This window comes from Tupaia chinensis, unplaced genomic scaffold (assembly GCF_000334495.1).
Source record: "Tupaia chinensis unplaced genomic scaffold, TupChi_1.0 Scaffold000054_1, whole genome shotgun sequence".
Taxonomy (NCBI): domain Eukaryota; kingdom Metazoa; phylum Chordata; class Mammalia; order Scandentia; family Tupaiidae; genus Tupaia; species Tupaia belangeri.
In genome coordinates this window covers 4,821,081-4,838,580 of record NW_006159512.1, presented here as the reverse complement: position 1 = coordinate 4,838,580, position 17,500 = coordinate 4,821,081, and the positions used below count along the sequence as shown (strand labels likewise).

Here is a 17,500-nt window from a genome sequence, read left to right as displayed (position 1 = left end):
TTATTTGGTTCGCACATGGAGACGTGGTCTTCATGCCTTTATAGAGAGCTGGACTTCCTTTATGTGAAATATTTTAGCCAGTCATGTGTGAATCGATTCCTGATTAAGATGGGTGTTAATGTAGGGCTAGTATACTTTCTCACTTCACTTCACGGCTGTTGGGAGCAGAGGAGGGGGAGTTAGAGCCAATTTCTTAAACCCTAGGAAGGCAAGGTCACCAGTCAAGTAGAGCGGAAAAGAGGGGAGCCACCACCGTTGGACACATACTACAGTGTGCTCTTGTAGTTCCTGAGTATACTGTAACTACCTGGACCACCTACCCTTCCCTTTGGGTACCGACATCGACCCAGATCCATGACTACCATTGCAAGTTCTGGCTGTAAACTGGAAAGGAAGCAGAATAGAATTTTTCTTTTTTTAGATTTTTGCCATAGGACCCATGCATTTGCCAGAGAGAGACAGAGAAAGAGGGAAAAGAGGGAAAGTGAGAAATGGCCCTCTAGAGCAGGACGGCCACACCACAATCCCTCTCCTCCTTTCTTCCTCTTGAGAGTTTGAGCATGCAAGCACACATGCCCAGTGTGTTTTTCAAGGCACCAGGTCCAGGACTCAGGCTGTGGAGTCAGTCACGTGAAATCCAATGCTTTAACCACCATGCCATCTGCTGGCCCAGAACACATTTTTAAATGTCATCCCTAAATGCTGTGGGCCTACCCACAAGTCACAATATAGCTGGCCCCTGGAACAAAAGACTAAAAAGAAAAAAGGTGAGGAGGAAATAAACAATGATGGTATAGTTCCTTACATTCTATTCCATCCCCTTAATGGAATTTTTTTTTTTTTGAGAGGTTTTTGCTATAAGGCCTGTGCGCACGCCAGAAAGAGAGAGACAGAGGGACAGAAAGCGAGAAATCAACCCCCCAGGGGGGACGGTCATGCCGCAATCCCTTCTCCTCCATTCTCCTCTCGGGATATTGGACATGCACGCACATGCGCCCAGCGTGAGTTTAAGCCACTGGGTCCAGGGCTCAAACTGTGGTCGACTACATAGGAGTCCAGTGACATAGCCATTATCCTAAGTGCTGGTCCCCCTTAACGGAAACTTTTAATATCAGGAAGAGTAAAGCAAATTGCTGTAAAGATGATGGGTTAGTAAAACTGTTTCTCAGCTGCTAATTTTTTTTTTTTAAATCATAGGGCACATGTGCTCACTGGAGAAGAGAGGGGAAAAGTGAGAAATCACCCCCCCCACACACACACAAGGGGGGATGGCCATGATGCAGTCCTCTCTCCTCCCTTCTCTCAGGATTCCGGGCATGCATGCACACATGCCCAGTGCAACACTCAAATTGCCAGGTCCAAGACTTGAACTGCTGTTGGTTATGTGCAAATCTATTGCCTCAACCACCACTGCCAATGCTGGCCCCTTTGGCTACTCTATTTTGAAAAAAGATTTCCATCAGATTGAATGGATACCATCAGGAAACCCTAAATATTTAACTGCTCCATATCCTGTAATAGATCTCCATCACTATAATCAGTTGTTGGGGTGGGAATTCTGGCGTATTTGGCCAGAATACCCTGCCAGAGACAACAGGGATGTCAGTCCTGAGTTTGGCACCATCCTGGCTCCTAACTTATGTCCTCGGTTCTGTGTCTAAGCACATCATCCCAAACACATACATATGGTATCATTTCATCATAAAGATTTCAGATTTGTGGACCTTCTATAGCAGTGATTTCCAACCTTTCTAGCCTGTCTTTGTGGAAGACAATTTTTCCCTGGTGGTGACGGTGGGATGGTTTATGAGAGCAGGCAACCTAGGTCTCTTGTTCGTACAGTTTGCCATAGGGTTCACAGTCCTCTGAGAATCTAATGACCCCCGGACCCCCTCACTGCTCTGACTGGAGGTGGAGCTCAGACTGATGGGTAGTGGCTGTAAACACAGATGAAGCTTTGCTTGCTGCCTGCTGCTTACATCCTACATTCAACCTGTGGTTGGGTTCCTAACAGGTCACAGGCCCTGGTGGTTGGGAACCTCTGTTTCACAGAATATACTTTCCCTTGTCCTGAGAAAATTTGTTTCCAAGTTAGACTTTAAGAAATCTTTTACTGAATTCAAATGGGAAAAAAAGGGCATAGATCGTGGTGTTGAGCAAGCTTGTGTACAATTAAGAACTCTGCTTTCCTTAGAAAAATCTATTAAGTCAAGGGAAATATGACTTTTCAAAATTCTATCATAGTGTATTGCATTATGCTTTTTACTTTGGGGAAAAAACATTTACAGCCTATTATTTTAAACTAAAATGTTTTTTACTATTTTTGCTTATCTTGTAGTTTGCTTTTTTTCATAAAGTACAACAACCAAGAACAGAAAATAGTGACCCAAGTGCCAGCTTCAAATGAGATTTTGTTTGCCTTTTTAATTAAACAATCAGTGCAAACTTTTTTTTTCACACACACAAGGGGGGATGGCCATGATGCAGTCCTCTCTCCTCCCTTCTCTCAGGATTCCGGGCATGCATGCACACATGCCCAGTGCAACACTCAAATTGCCAGGTCCAAGACTTGAACTGCTGTTGGTTATGTGCAAATCTATTGCCTCAACCACCACTGCCAATGCTGGCCCCTTTGGCTACTCTATTTTGAAAAAAGATTTCCATCAGATTGAATGGATACCATCAGGAAACCCTAAATATTTAACTGCTCCATATCCTGTAATAGATCTCCATCACTATAATCAGTTGTTGGGGTGGGAATTCTGGCGTATTTGGCCAGAATACCCTGCCAGAGACAACAGGGATGTCAGTCCTGAGTTTGGCACCATCCTGGCTCCTAACTTATGTCCTCGGTTCTGTGTCTAAGCACATCATCCCAAACACATACATATGGTATCATTTCATCATAAAGATTTCAGATTTGTGGACCTTCTATAGCAGTGATTTCCAACCTTTCTAGCCTGTCTTTGTGGAAGACAATTTTTCCCTGGTGGTGACGGTGGGATGGTTTATGAGAGCAGGCAACCTAGGTCTCTTGTTCGTACAGTTTGCCATAGGGTTCACAGTCCTCTGAGAATCTAATGACCCCCGGACCCCCTCACTGCTCTGACTGGAGGTGGAGCTCAGACTGATGGGTAGTGGCTGTAAACACAGATGAAGCTTTGCTTGCTGCCTGCTGCTTACATCCTACATTCAACCTGTGGTTGGGTTCCTAACAGGTCACAGGCCCTGGTGGTTGGGAACCTCTGTTTCACAGAATATACTTTCCCTTGTCCTGAGAAAATTTGTTTCCAAGTTAGACTTTAAGAAATCTTTTACTGAATTCAAATGGGAAAAAAAGGGCATAGATCGTGGTGTTGAGCAAGCTTGTGTACAATTAAGAACTCTGCTTTCCTTAGAAAAATCTATTAAGTCAAGGGAAATATGACTTTTCAAAATTCTATCATAGTGTATTGCATTATGCTTTTTACTTTGGGGAAAAAACATTTACAGCCTATTATTTTAAACTAAAATGTTTTTTACTATTTTTGCTTATCTTGTAGTTTGCTTTTTTTCATAAAGTACAACAACCAAGAACAGAAAATAGTGACCCAAGTGCCAGCTTCAAATGAGATTTTGTTTGCCTTTTTAATTAAACAATCAGTGCAAACTTTTTTTTTTTTTTTTCTCTTCAACATTAGGAGGAAAGAAAATGACCACGCTTCGGGGCCTGGTGAAAAAACAACAACAAAAAATGTTTTCTCATTTCAATCAGGTTTCAAAGCAGAGAGGCAGTGGAGTGCAGAGAGGCAGTGGCCAGGCCCTCAGTATTCCTCAGGATTGCTGGATTGTAAATCTCGCAAATAGGAATCAATTATGTTCGGAGGCACACCTTGCAAGAGAAGTCTGCAGAAGGAGAGCCCACCTAAAGAGGACAAGAGCGAAGAAAGAACAATCAAAACCGACTACGTGAAAACTGCTGAAATAATAATACCTCTTGTCTAGCTGACTGCAAATGTGCTAATTATGTTCCCATTCCTTACAAAGATTCATTCAGTCCCTACTTGGAAACCTCCCAGTTTTAGTACATTTAAAATTTAAAGCATTTGGCATTTAGAAGGAAAAGCAAGTTCCCAGCAGACCCAGAGCAGTTTTTTTCCCAAAACTGTTGTTCACTCTGAGTTTAAATTCCTAAATGGTTGGAAAGTATTTTTGCTGACTCCTCCATAGATGATTTAATGGTCTGAGTGAATGGTAGAATAAAGACATAACCATGGTATGGATCAGCAGGGAGGTCTGTTTCCTGTTTGTTAATGTTGTTTTTAGGGGAAAAAACAAATTCCAATCCAAGCTCATTGGAAAACAGTAAACCACTCTCTTTAACTATGGTCATTTATATATTATCAAAAGTGTAAAGATTGGAAATATTTTGTTAAAATATCTTCCAAAGATGAGAGCAGTACCTGCTAATGTTTTGTACCTACCTTTCATGATTCTAAATTATGAAAAAAAATCAAAATACCCTTCAAGAGAGGGCCCATGAAACTACAAAAATTCATGGTCCTTTAGTGAAGTGCTTTACTACTAGCTAATAAATTCACGTCCAGACAAAAACAGCATGCCATTTGAACATTCTTAGAACTTCTTTAATGCAAATTTGAGAAAATCATTCTCCTTTAATTAAAATTAAAAAAAAAACTCAAGTCACATATTGATAGAAATGATGCCACTTATGTACATGTCCATTCCTTGATGCAAAGAATTCAGGATGCTTGGGATCACTCATTTTCATCTACATTAAATGCTTTGATTCATGCTCTATTGCATTCAACAACTTGCTTCTTAACAGGAGACTACTGTGATCAATAAGTACTAGCTGTTAATTTCAAGATACTGAAATGCAAATTAAAACTACAAAGTTAGCGATTTTAAAGATCCTGTTTTCATTGGATTACATAATGAAAATCATGCCATACTCCACGAGCTTGGTATGGCTTATGACAGTCATAAGCTTCATATGCCAAAACCATATGAAAGCTTACCTTAGATGACAATATACATTCAAAAATCCTTACTGTGCTACAACTAAGGAAAAGAGAGAAAGAGAGAGAGAGAGAGAGTTGTAAGCATTAATAAAGTGCTAACACCAAAGTTGAGTACTTGCTGGATGAAATTATAGTCACGATTATGATGAGGTGATTTCATTAATCCTTAGTCATGTGAAAGATGTAGAAAAATAGAAGCACATGGGATGAAAGGTAGGGATCCAGTCACTTCAAAGAATAATTAATATGTAAAACATTTATTAATATGCACAACCACTTTGCTGGAATAGGTGGTAAAGCCAATCTGTGGTACAGTGAATATTTATGGTAAGAGCTTTCAAACCATTAGCTTTACAAAAAAAAAACAAAAAAAAAACCCCTACAACATATATATATTATGTTTTTCAACAAAAGAAAAACATGGACAACAGACAAAAGTGTTAGTGTACATATATATATGTTGAATTCTAAAAGGCAAAATTATCAAGTATAAATATTAACTAGTGTACACTTAATGTTGTATTTTGAACTCATGTATAACTGATGTAAAGAAACATAATACTTAAACTTAGGCTGCAAGCAACTATATCTATAATCTACAAAACATTAAAGAGCCCTAATTTTTCCGTTTTGAAAATTGACATTATCTCTGAAAATTCAGAAAGCAAACATTGTAAACTCAGGCATAAATCTACAACATTCGAGTTTACACCAGGTTGCTTATCCAGCCCCAAAGAACACTTAATTTGCTTCTTCAAATGGGGGTAAATCATACCTGTATGAGAAGACTCATTTGGTTGCTTATTTGTTGTATTTTCTAATGGGGCCTAGAATTTCTTTCCTTTTAAGTTCATAAACACAAACAATTTGGGTCTCACGAAAATGTTCAAAAATGTCTAACAGATGGGTTATGGATCTTCTACTGATAATTTATCATTGGAAAATTTTCAGTTAGAAAGTTTCCAAGTATTAGATCTATTTTTATATCCTCACTCCATCAGAATTACCCAGAGCACATTTTTCTACAACTTTAAAATGTTCGGTTTTCCGAATTTCGTCACAAATCTAGAACATCTATATGGTAAACTACCTTAAAAAGAGAACATATATTTCTATATTTGAAAAATGAAAATAGTAATGTCATTGGGTCCCAAGTTCTGTTAGTCTTATAAGAAAAGAGATCATCTTCAACTATTGCTTTCTGGCTTTATTTATAGGGCCATGTGGCATGGTACTTGGTTTTCTGACAAAACTTGATTTCTACATTACTTAATATCCTTGAATAATTTGGCCTTCCTTGTTCATGACATAAACAATGTATGCCATGAGCTGCTAAGAAATATGATTAAAAGCAAATGAGACAGTCAAGCTTTACATGCAAAATGCATTTTCATGTAAGAGGAATGGAACAGAAAGTAGAAATATCCAGTGGGATATGAACTTTTTAAACCTGTTGCTGCCCCTCCAGGAAGACTGGTTGTCCAGGGGTATTTACTCCTTGATATATCACTGTAGAATCAGAATATTTGTACCAGTATTTATTTATTCTCAGTTAACATTCTTACCTTTTTTTCCCCCACAACTTAACTCGATTCAAGTTGCCTGTTATCATATAACAATCTGATAATAAATAATCTCAACTTTACTTCTAGTACCAAAAGTTTTTATCAATATATCACAATTGATACCTTATTATTAACTCATGTATTAGAATACATTAATCATATTCAATTACTACACAATTTACTATACACTTGCTAAAAAGAAGACATCCGTTATATACATAACATTATTTGCTTTTATGAAGGACCCCAAATATTGAGCTGCTATGGAAGCATAATTTTATGCCATTACCAACATTCAGTTATTTTTGAAGCACAAATAAGTGGTAGCATTTTGTTTGTTTGTTGGTTTGCAATGTTGAAATGTATGGTACCAATGATACCTTGGAACTAATAAGCCTAGGAATTTAGAAGCCAGATACTTTGCAACTATTACCTTAATCATTACTTAAAACTAATAAAGCAACTAACTTTTTTTTTAACTTGTAAAGACTATTTCAGCAGTAAGGTTTGAAATTTTATAGGCATAATATATTCTTTATGTTTGTCAGTAAAGTAATATCACTATCATTTGACTACGAATGTAGTATCTATCTGAGGACAGACAAATCATTGGAACGAACACAAGTTTTGAAAAGTTGTAAAAGGAAATTATTTTGTCCGAGAAGTTTCTACACCATATTAATATTTGACTTAGGACTAAAAGACTATTTTTTAAATACTCTAAGCATTTACTATGCTTTAATAAATGTGTATACACACACACACACACACACACACACATATAAAGTCATTACTCTCATTTTTGGTCATAATTTCTTAATTATAGGGAGAAGTAGGAGAAATAAAGACAATCACAGAATGGCTATATAAAATGGTTAAGAATGAGAGAAAACACATTAGGATCAAGTCACCCATTGTCTCATACTGAGAACTCTTCCTTGTAGGGTTCTTCATGGTGTCTTAAAGTAGATACTGACAGTCAAAGAAAACTTCAGTATAAAAACTATAGCCAATTAATGAAGTTAATTGACTTAATTGGTTTAATCAATGACAATTGATTAAGATGGCAGGTTATGCTGAGACTTGTCTATCACATAAATCCTTATGTGTTTTCTCAGTTTATATTTAGTTCCTATACTTCTGAAAAGTATAAATGAAATCATACCTATAAATGGAAGTTCTCTAGTTAGAAATTTATTTATTTATTTTTTTTGGAGAGGTTTTTGCTAAAGGGCGCGTGCTCTCGCCAGACAGACAGAGAAAGACATAGAGACAGAAAGCAAGATATCACCCCCCAGAAGGGATGATCACGCCGCAATCCCTTCTCCTCCATTCTCCTCTCGGGATCTTGGGCACGCATGCACACGCGCCTGGCGTGTTTTAAGCCACCGGGTCTGGAACGTGAACCGCGGTCGACTACGTGGGAGTCCAGCAACATAGCCATTACGCTAACTGCTGGTTCCCTCTAGTTAGAAATTTTAAAAAGCAATTTGTTATATGAGAGGGTGTCTTCAAAAAGTTCATGGAAAATGTGTATTATTTTTAAAAATGCATGGATTTCAATTTTTTTGGCTTCAACATAAACTCAAACCTTAATTACATATCTCCATGAACTTTCTGATATCTCAACATGGGAGTATATGATATTATATATGTATAAAATAAAATACTAAATTAGCAAACTTACCCATATTCATATTAGGAGTTTCACAAAAGAGTAAATGAAAATAGTGTGAATTCCTTAACTGAAGTGTCACTAAATGAGTTTTTGTACTAGGCTTCTATTTATAGATGGACTCTGTCACCAAAATAATAGCCCCTTGACTTCATTCATTCTCGCCAGGGTGTATACATACTAATATTCTATTGAAATTATTCTACTGAAATTAATATTCATTTAGTTAATAAGAGATTTTTAAAAGTTGACTTAATCAAGTTACTTTCAACAGATAAGTTGGAGTGAATGCAGAATATAAAAATGTCTTCTTCAAATTCCCTCCCTCATTGCCCTTCTCGCCATTCCAGTTGAAGCATATTGGCAAACAATTTGGGTTCTGATTAGGAACAATAGTGAAATGACAGTCTTTAACCTTAGCTTATACACAAGATCTGAGATGTCATACCTTTCACCTCCAGTTTGCATTCTATCTCCACCGTCCCGAGGTCATTGACTGCTTTGCAGCAGTAAGTGCCTCCGTCATAGGGACTTGGCTTGCGGATCTCCAGTGTACAGACCCCCTGATTGCTGAACATCCTGTATCTTGGGTCATCCACAATAGCAACTTTGTTTTTCATCCAGGTTATTTTGGGCTGAAGTGAAGATGGAAAAAAGTTAGGTCAAAACTATTTGTGCTTGGGGAACCAGCAGTTAGCGTAATGGCTATGTCGCTGGACTCCCACGTAGTCGACCGCGGTTCGTGTCCCGGACCCGGTGGCTTAAAACTCACGCCGGGCGCGTGTGCGTGCATGCCCAAGATCCCAAGAGGAGAATGGAGGAGAAGGGATTGCGGCGTGACCATCCCCCCTGGGGGGTGATTTCTCGCTTTCTGTCTCTATGTCTCTCTCTGTCTGTCTGGCGAGCGCACGTGCCCTACAGTGAAAATCTCTCTAAAAAAAAAAAAAAAAAACTATTTGTGCTTAACGTAAAGACAGACCATCAAAGTCAGTGACAGAATTTTAAAGAGAAAAAGCATAGCTAAGAAGAAATTAATTTGAGCACTGTTTTCCTCAAATTATTTTCTACTTAGTGCTTGGCAAGAAAGCAAATGAGTAGTTCTGAAGAAGAAAGCCAATTTTTTCAGGGATAGCTCTAGGGCAATCTTCCCAAACAGATTCCATTGAATTTAATTGTATTTACAAGGGTACGAAGTTTCAGTTATAAGATGAACAAGTTCTAGGCCTCTAAATCTTTAGGATAGATAGTGATGACTATGTTAATTAGCTTGTAATAATCCATATGTAATGTGTTCATATATAAAATCATAGTACACACCTTGAATGTATACAATCTATTTTTTTAAGAGAGATTTTTGCTATAGGAAGCGTGTGTTCTTCAGAGACAGAGAGAGATAGAAAGTGAGTAATTATTCCCCAGAGGGGATGGCTATGCTGCAATCCCTTCTCCAATCTCTTCTTGGGATTTTGGGCATACACACACTTGTGTCTGGCGTGAGATTTAAGCCACTGGGTCTGGGACTCAAATCACGGTCAACCACGTGAGAGTACAGCAATGTAACCATTATGTCATTCCCTGGTCCATATAATCTATATTTCTTAAGTAAATATTTTTAAATTAATAAAACGATTTTTAAGGTTTGTTTATTTATAGAGAGACCTACGAGTAAGAAAGAGAGAAATAGGGTCACATGCTTTGATCCACTCCCAGCCTTTCTCAACTAGCTAGGATTGAAGAAAAGCACACACATGCCCCATGTATGCAGGTCATCACAGGAACTGAACCCTGATCTTCTGTATCTTTCAGCATCACAAAGCATTATGCTACCACTGTGAATCAAGATCAGGTCATCCTATTTTTTTAAAAAGTTTTGATTTACAGGTCCATGGTGTTAATTCATCCTAGAAAGTCTATGTTGCTAGGCATTTTTCAGACAGTCCCCATAAGGTGTCATGACTATCAGATTTCTCTCTTTCCCCTTCCTGATATTTTTCTCTAATTTTTTATGGGCTAGATATGCTTCTTCATTTCTTCATCTCCTCTCTGACATCTGTATTCATCATCCAGTGAATGAGTCTTCTCCAACAAGACACCACAAGGTTAGTAAGGACCCACTTGCCCAGGATGATGACGCCATTCTCCTTGATCTCTGAACTACATTTGATATCATTGACCTTCATTCCCTTCTCATATTGCCTTCTTCCTTCTGTGAATACAAACCCTCTATGTTCTCTCTTCCACCTCTTGTATTATTTTGTCTAGTTCACAACCTAGAGATGGTACCTCTTCTGTTTCTTTTACAGGGTTCTCTTCCTCCTTCCACCTTTTGGATGGGAGCATTCACAGAGGCTCACACCTTGGTCCTTGGCTTTCCCCTCATCACCTTCCTTCCTCAATGGTATGCCTTTCTAGAGCTTCTGCACCGAGGTATAGAATGTAGCACCATCATGTCTGGAACTCCAAAACTGAGAGCAATAGTCCTAGTCTTTCTCCCAAGCTCCCAGTGAACCTATATATCTGCCTCCTTCTCATTTCCTCTTAAAGTATCAACATCACTTTCAAGTAAATACAAACTTGACTTGTGTCTTCTGCCTATACTCAATCTGGCCTCATCCTTTGATTTTCCTCTTATCTGGCCTCATCCTTTCATTTTCCTCTTTATGATCTTGGTATATATGGGGAAAACACCATGTTTACCATTTTACCAAATTCTAGGACAATTTCCCTCAGTGTCACCCAGGGATATATATCTCTATGGAAAACATTCAGGAATTTGTTGGGTTTTTTTTAAATGCCAACATATAACATTTAAAACCTTTTCTAGATCTCTTCAATCAGATGGGCTCTCTCTATTGTTAGCACTCTGCACATAAAATCATGTAAAAAATGTTTATTCATTTATTTCTTCAATGAGAGAGAGAGAGAAGATCTTCAACAGGGCCCTAATGCTGCACTCCATCTCCAGCCTCACTCAGTCCCAGATCATGGCCTACATGCCTGGTCCTAAGGATGTCTCTGAATGTGAACCTGGAACCCTCCCATGCGGGTCATCCTCACAGAGCGACTACACCTCCATCAGGACTCCATCAAAGTCCATTTTATATTCTGCCTTGTATGGTGTGATTTTTATTTACTTTAATCCACTATAGAATCCTTGATGAATCAATACCACTACTTACTTTTCCAGAGAAAACAATATCATTTCCATTTCTTTACCTTTCGGCTTTATTTTTCTTTTTTTAATAATTTTGCCATAGGGTGCTTGTGCTCACCAGAGAGAGACAGAGGGAAAATGAGAAATCGCCCCCTAGAGGCGACGGCCATGCTGCGATCCCTTTTTCTCTATTCTCCTCTCAGGATTGTAGGCATGAATGTACACATGCTTGGCGTGATTTTCAAGCCACCAGGTCAAGGACTTGAGCCAAGGCTGGCCATGTAGGAGTCCAGTGCTGTAACCACTATGCCACTTTTCATCTCTTTTAAATATAAGTGGTTTGTTCTTTTTCCTTAAAAGGTATTGCTTAGTAAAGATACATAAGCATTTTTACCACTATATTTGAACAATGTACCTAATTATTCATCAACACCATCATTCTCTATCCTCCCCCTGATCCCAGAGAGACACAAATAGCAGCTGGAAGGTCAGTTTATACTATTACTTATAATTCCAAATAATATAGCAAATATTAAATAGGAACTTTGGGGTCAATCCTTAAATTTAACTGAAATGACAGAAAAACATGGTACCTTAGGATTTCCTCTCACGCTGCAGTTCAGGGTGGCGTTGTAACCAGCTATGGCATAGGTGTTAACCAAAGGTTGTGTAAACATGGGCGCCTCTGTGAAATCAAAGTCTTCATACACTGGATTTTTATAGATTTTACCTTGAAAGTAAGCATTAAGAACATGTTAAAAAATATACAAATTGGCCTGAGAAGACCCAGCAGGTAGCGAGATAGTTGAGGTGTTGGACTCCCACATGGCTGACTTGTGGTTCAAGTCTTGGACCTGGTGGCTTGCTTTCCTCTGTCTCTTTCTGTTTCTCTCTGGTGTGCGCACATGCCCTATAGAAAATTAAAAATATAATAATAATAAATTAATTAAATTAAATAATTATTTTTAACAAATAAAGAAATTGGCCTGAGAATATGTTATTCTTAGCATATTTTATTCATGAGTTACTTAAAGCAGAGTCAGTAAGAGTGGCACCTGAAACTAAAACAAATATTGAGAAGACTTTGGGGTCTTTCTGTGTTTTAATCAGAAATTTTTTCTAATGTGAAAATCATAAGCACACACTTTAAGAAAGAGAGTGATCTATGAGGAAATGAAATAATAAAGATTGAATTTAGCTTCTGCCTTCATTACAGAATGGGTCCCAGGTGTAGCTATATGGGAAAGTGTATAAGAATAAAAGTAACAGAAATTCAAGAAGTAAATGTCTACTGTTGGATCGTAACCATTTATAGATCCACTGCCCAGAAGTCAGAATAAATTAATTCTTATATTTGTAAATTATGCTGTAATAATATATATTTAGCTTGAATTTTTTTTAAAAAAGTTTGCTATAGGGCAAATGTGCTCAACAAAGAGACAAAGAGAGAGAGAGAAATCACTCACCGGGGGGATGGCCACACTGCAATCAATCTCTTCTCCTCTCAGGATTTTGAGAATGCACACACATATACCCAGGTGGTATTTTTTTAAAGCCAGCAGGTCTGGACTGTTGCCTAGCCATGTGGGATCCAGTCACTTCAACCTCCACACCACCTCTGGCCCTCACTTAAAACTTTTTACCTGAACATTGGTACCATAATTTTATAAAATTTTTTAAACCATTTTCTTATTACCATTCACTGTATCTCTTCTTTCAGTACTCACCATTTAATTACCATCAAACAGTTTCCAAATGTCAGTCCACTACCAACTCACCATCCTTGGCAATCACAGCACTTTCTTTAGTCATTGTTGCATCCTCACTGAGGCCGCACATGTTTTCAGCAAAGACCCGGAAATAATATTCATTCCCTATGACCAGTTCAGTAATGGTGGCATTGGTGCGGTGATAATGCTCTATGACAGTGAACCATTCCTGGAAAAAAAAAAAAAGAGAGAGAGAGAATTTTGAGAAAAATCACTAAAAAATACCCAACCCTTTCCAACTATTGATTTGAATAAATAACAAAGATGTTCATTAATAAAAAGAAAAAAAATGCACTAATTTTGATATCAAGAGTAATAATGTATACTTGATATGTTTCATATTTTACAGTCCATTTGCATTTGGCTAGATAATTTCTTAATTACCAAGGGTATGTACACTCACCAAGAGAGACAGAGAGGGAGAGAAAGAGAATGTACCTTTCCAATGGAGTGTGGTCATGCCACAATCCCTTTTCCGCCATTTCTTCTTGCCATGAGGATTTTGGGCACACATGCACAAATACTCAGTGTTTTTTCTTTTTCTTTCTCTTTCTTTCTTTCTCTTTCTTTCTTTCTCTCTCTTTCTTTCTTTCTTTCTTTCTTTCTTTCTTTCTTTCTTTCTTTCTTTCTTTCTTCTTTCTTTCTTCCTTTCTTTTTTTTTTTTTTCAAGCGACTGAGGCCAGGATTGAATCATGGTTGGCCAGCATAATTGATTATGTAATTTAAGGTTTTTTTCTTTTAGTTTTTTTTTTTTGCCATAGGGTGTGCGAGCTCACCAGAGAGAGACAGAGAGTGAAAAAGCGAGAAGTCACCCCCCCCCCACCTCAGGAGAATGGCCACACTGCAATCCTTTCTCCATTCTTCTCTTGGGATTTTGGGTATGCATGCACATGTGCCTGGCATGATTTTCAAGTTATTGGGTCTGGGACTTGAACAAGTAGGAGTCCAACACTTTAATCACTGCTGGACCACTAATTTAATCTTTATTTACATATTTGATTTATATACCTAGATGTCATCTTCTATCTTTATAATTTCTTTTTTCTTTTTTTACTTTGATGCAATTTACTACAGGCATGTATATAATTTGTTTTTCACACTTAACGATAGCAATCCATATTGTCATAATTTAAATTATTAACATTGTTATCATAATTTCAGTTATATGCATTTTTTTGTTAATAAACTAGATTTATAAAGATGTAGTAAAAAATGTATCCTCATTCATCAGAAGCCTTAAGTAGAGCAGCTTTCTTCTTATACTTGTCTTCAATCTCTCCAATATTTTCCAAGAGATCTTCAGACATGCAGTCTTCACATTCTCTACCAACTTTAATAATCTGCTCCTCAAGGTGTTTCTCCACAGACCCTACGTGTGTAGCAACCATCTCTAAAAGACGCTGCAAGTTATTTCCAACTTTTTGTCTTTCTTCAGCTGTAGTCTGCACAACTAGTTGATATTCCCGTTGAACAGCATCTAATTCATTCATAGCTTCACTGAGACCCTCGTTAACAGCACTTCATAGCAGGTGCTTGTGTTTCTCCAAGGACTCAAGCTCATTGGCACATTTTTCATCCTCTTCCTCAGCTTCCTTAACTTTGTGTTTGTAAAGATCATCCAGTTTTTGGACTTCTTCTTTGAGAGTTCTCACACTTCTCCTGCTTTCTGTTATCATTGTATTCAATTGTTCTAAAGTATCCTCTAAACCCATTTTTTTATTTAGAGCCTTATTAATTTCTTCTTTGGTTTCATTCAGGAGTTCCTTGAGAGGCGCATAAACTTGAGCTCTGTACTTGACAAGGCAGTTGGCACCAGATTCAGGATTAAACTTAATTTCAAAGTCATATCCTTTGGAATTCTCAACACCCTTAGGAATAAGTTTTAATTTTCTAGCTAACTTATGATACTCTGCTAACTGTGTTTCAATTGCCTCTTTGCCTCTGGCTCCTCATGCCACAACTGCTGCTGTTCAGACTCTAGTTCCTTGGTTAACTTATTAATAGTCTGCTGCAATTCATTTCTTTCATGATTTATTCTCTCAGTGTCTGCAACTGAATACTTCTGGTTATCAACAATATTCTGTAGTCGAGTATTCTCTTGTTTTATTGTTTCACACTCTAGCTCTACTCTACCAATTTCATTGAGACTATTCAATTTCTGGTCAAGACTGGCTGAATGAGACTCCAAATTGCTCATGTAATGCCTGATATTGTTGAACATCTGCTTGTAAAGAAGCTTTCAGTTTTCTCAATGACTCTAGACAATTCGGTTCTTTTTCTCTTTCTTGTTCCAATCTTGCAATCTGTTCATTCAACTCTTTGTTTTTTGCTGCTAATGATTCCAGCTTGGAAGCATCTACATTAAATAAATCCTTCAGATTTGACTGCTATTCTGCATTCATCTCTTCAAAGCTGTCAGCACCAGACATGAAACTTTCATAGCATTTTATGGTGTAATCCAAAAACAATTATTATGCATAATTCCATCTTCAGTTTCTTCTCCCCAGGGTTGTCCATCATCAAAGAAAGGTGAACTTTCTTTCATGGCTGTACGTATCTTGATGCAGTCAATTAGCCAAACCAAGGCTGCCACAATGTGAGGCCATGTATGAGGAGCCCCTACTGTATACAGGGAGCTTTCGGATAACGCAAAAGGCTACCCAAGATCTTTAAAGATCCTTGGAACTTCTTCAAACTTTGTGTCAGGAAGTTCATATGAAGGACACAGAAAGCCATAGAGAAAAGTGAAGATCTTTAGGAAGCTTTTAACAGATGGAGCTTGAAGAGATTTCATGGAAACACTAGATGCATAACCATTTTCTGTAAGAAACTCACAGAGTTGTCGAATACACTGCTGAATGAAGGCTTTGTCATTAAGTGGTCTTGGGTCTTTGATTTTTTAAGAAGTGGAAAATATACCAAATTGACTATTCCGGGATCCATGCCCACCAGTTCTTTTACCAAATATAAAGACTTTTCTTTCAGATGTGGGTCTGTTTATATTCAACTTTCCAAAGGTCGGTTTCTCTTTGGTTTGAGGGGTATGGAGACCTTGTTTATTTAAGTCCTGGGATCATAAATCCTGCATAGAGAGGCGGCCAGCACCACCAGTGGAAACTGAACTGCGCTTCATGCTTCTGACCTTTTCTCCAGTTTTCCGACGCGATCCAGGGACCGAATTTCTATAAACCATGCAAACTGTCAGGTAGATTCACTAGCACCCCGCCAAAACACCAATTCTTTCCTCTACCTTTATAATTTCTTCATCATTGTACAGTGTTTGCCACCTATTAATCTATCTACCTGTTTGTCTATCTATCCATCTTTTGTAGGACAAAGTATAATTATAGAATTGCAGTGCTAAATGACCTATTATTAGGTAGAGATGAACCTAAATTACTAGAGAAAAATTAACACCAGGGGCTAACAGGTGTTATGGTGGTTGAGGCATTGGACTACATGGCTGACCAGTTTGAGTCCCAGACTTGGTGGCTTGCCTTCTTACTCTCCTTCTCTGTCTCTCTCTGGTCAAATTGAACAACAATAAAAATTAATAAGATAAAAAATAATTATTTTTTAAAAAGAAAACAAAATGATTAACACTGTCCAGTAGATTTATTGAATATCATTAAGTTAGGTTCTTTCAGACCTTTGCTTAGATATCACCTCTCCCTTACTTGTTTTTCCCTCTCATCATTCTACCTCAGCTCTTTGGTCATACTGTACCATGTTAACCTGGCTAACTTTTCTCACAGCATTTCCTACCTTGTGTTATTATATATTACATATTTACTATTTTACTTATTTAATATCTACTTCACTAATTAGAGTGGACACACCATGACAGAAAGCCGGACTTTTCTTCTCATCTCTTATATTCCCAGAGCCTATCATTGTGTCTGTACCTAACAGGAACTGTGCATAAAATGAATATTTATCAAATCTTGAATAAATGATGAATGAGAAGTTAAAACTACATTAATTTTTTTTCAGTTTTTTCCCTTAACACACCAAGAAATAGAATGGTTCAAAGTTTATCTTGCAACCAGAGGAAAATCACATTGCACCACACATTTTTTAATACCATTAAGAAAATACACTTACTGACAAAAATGAAAAAAAAATTACGTTAAGTCTTTTAGGGACCATTGTTACCTATGAATTTGGGGTATTTTTCATTTATTTATTTATTTATTTATTTATTTTTATTTATTTATTTATTTTGAGAGATTTTTCACTATAGGGCGCATGCACTCACCAGACAGACAGAGAGAGACAGGGAGACAGAAAGCGAGAAATCACCCCCCAGGGGG

The 17,500-nt window shown here is 37.6% G+C and overlaps 1 protein-coding gene and 1 pseudogene across 1 annotated transcript in view; both read right to left on the bottom strand.

Moving 5' to 3' along the window:
* Positions 1 to 3,686: 3,686 nt before the first annotated feature.
* MYBPC1 (myosin binding protein C1) overlaps positions 3,687 to 17,500 on the bottom strand; it is an 86,820-nt gene continuing 73,006 nt past the window's right edge. Inside the window, exons 26-30 of the mRNA XM_027775564.1 lie at positions 13,197 to 13,356; positions 12,012 to 12,148; positions 8,713 to 8,899; positions 6,475 to 6,533; positions 3,687 to 3,904 (exon numbers count right to left, since the gene is read on the bottom strand). Of these exons, the coding sequence (XP_027631365.1) occupies positions 3,854 to 3,904; positions 6,475 to 6,533; positions 8,713 to 8,899; positions 12,012 to 12,148; positions 13,197 to 13,356 (594 nt within the window). The 3' untranslated portion in view covers positions 3,687 to 3,853. The remainder of the gene's footprint in view (positions 3,905 to 6,474; positions 6,534 to 8,712; positions 8,900 to 12,011; positions 12,149 to 13,196; positions 13,357 to 17,500) is intronic.
* LOC102486088 (kinetochore protein NDC80 homolog pseudogene) lies at positions 14,408 to 16,320 on the bottom strand (annotated as a pseudogene).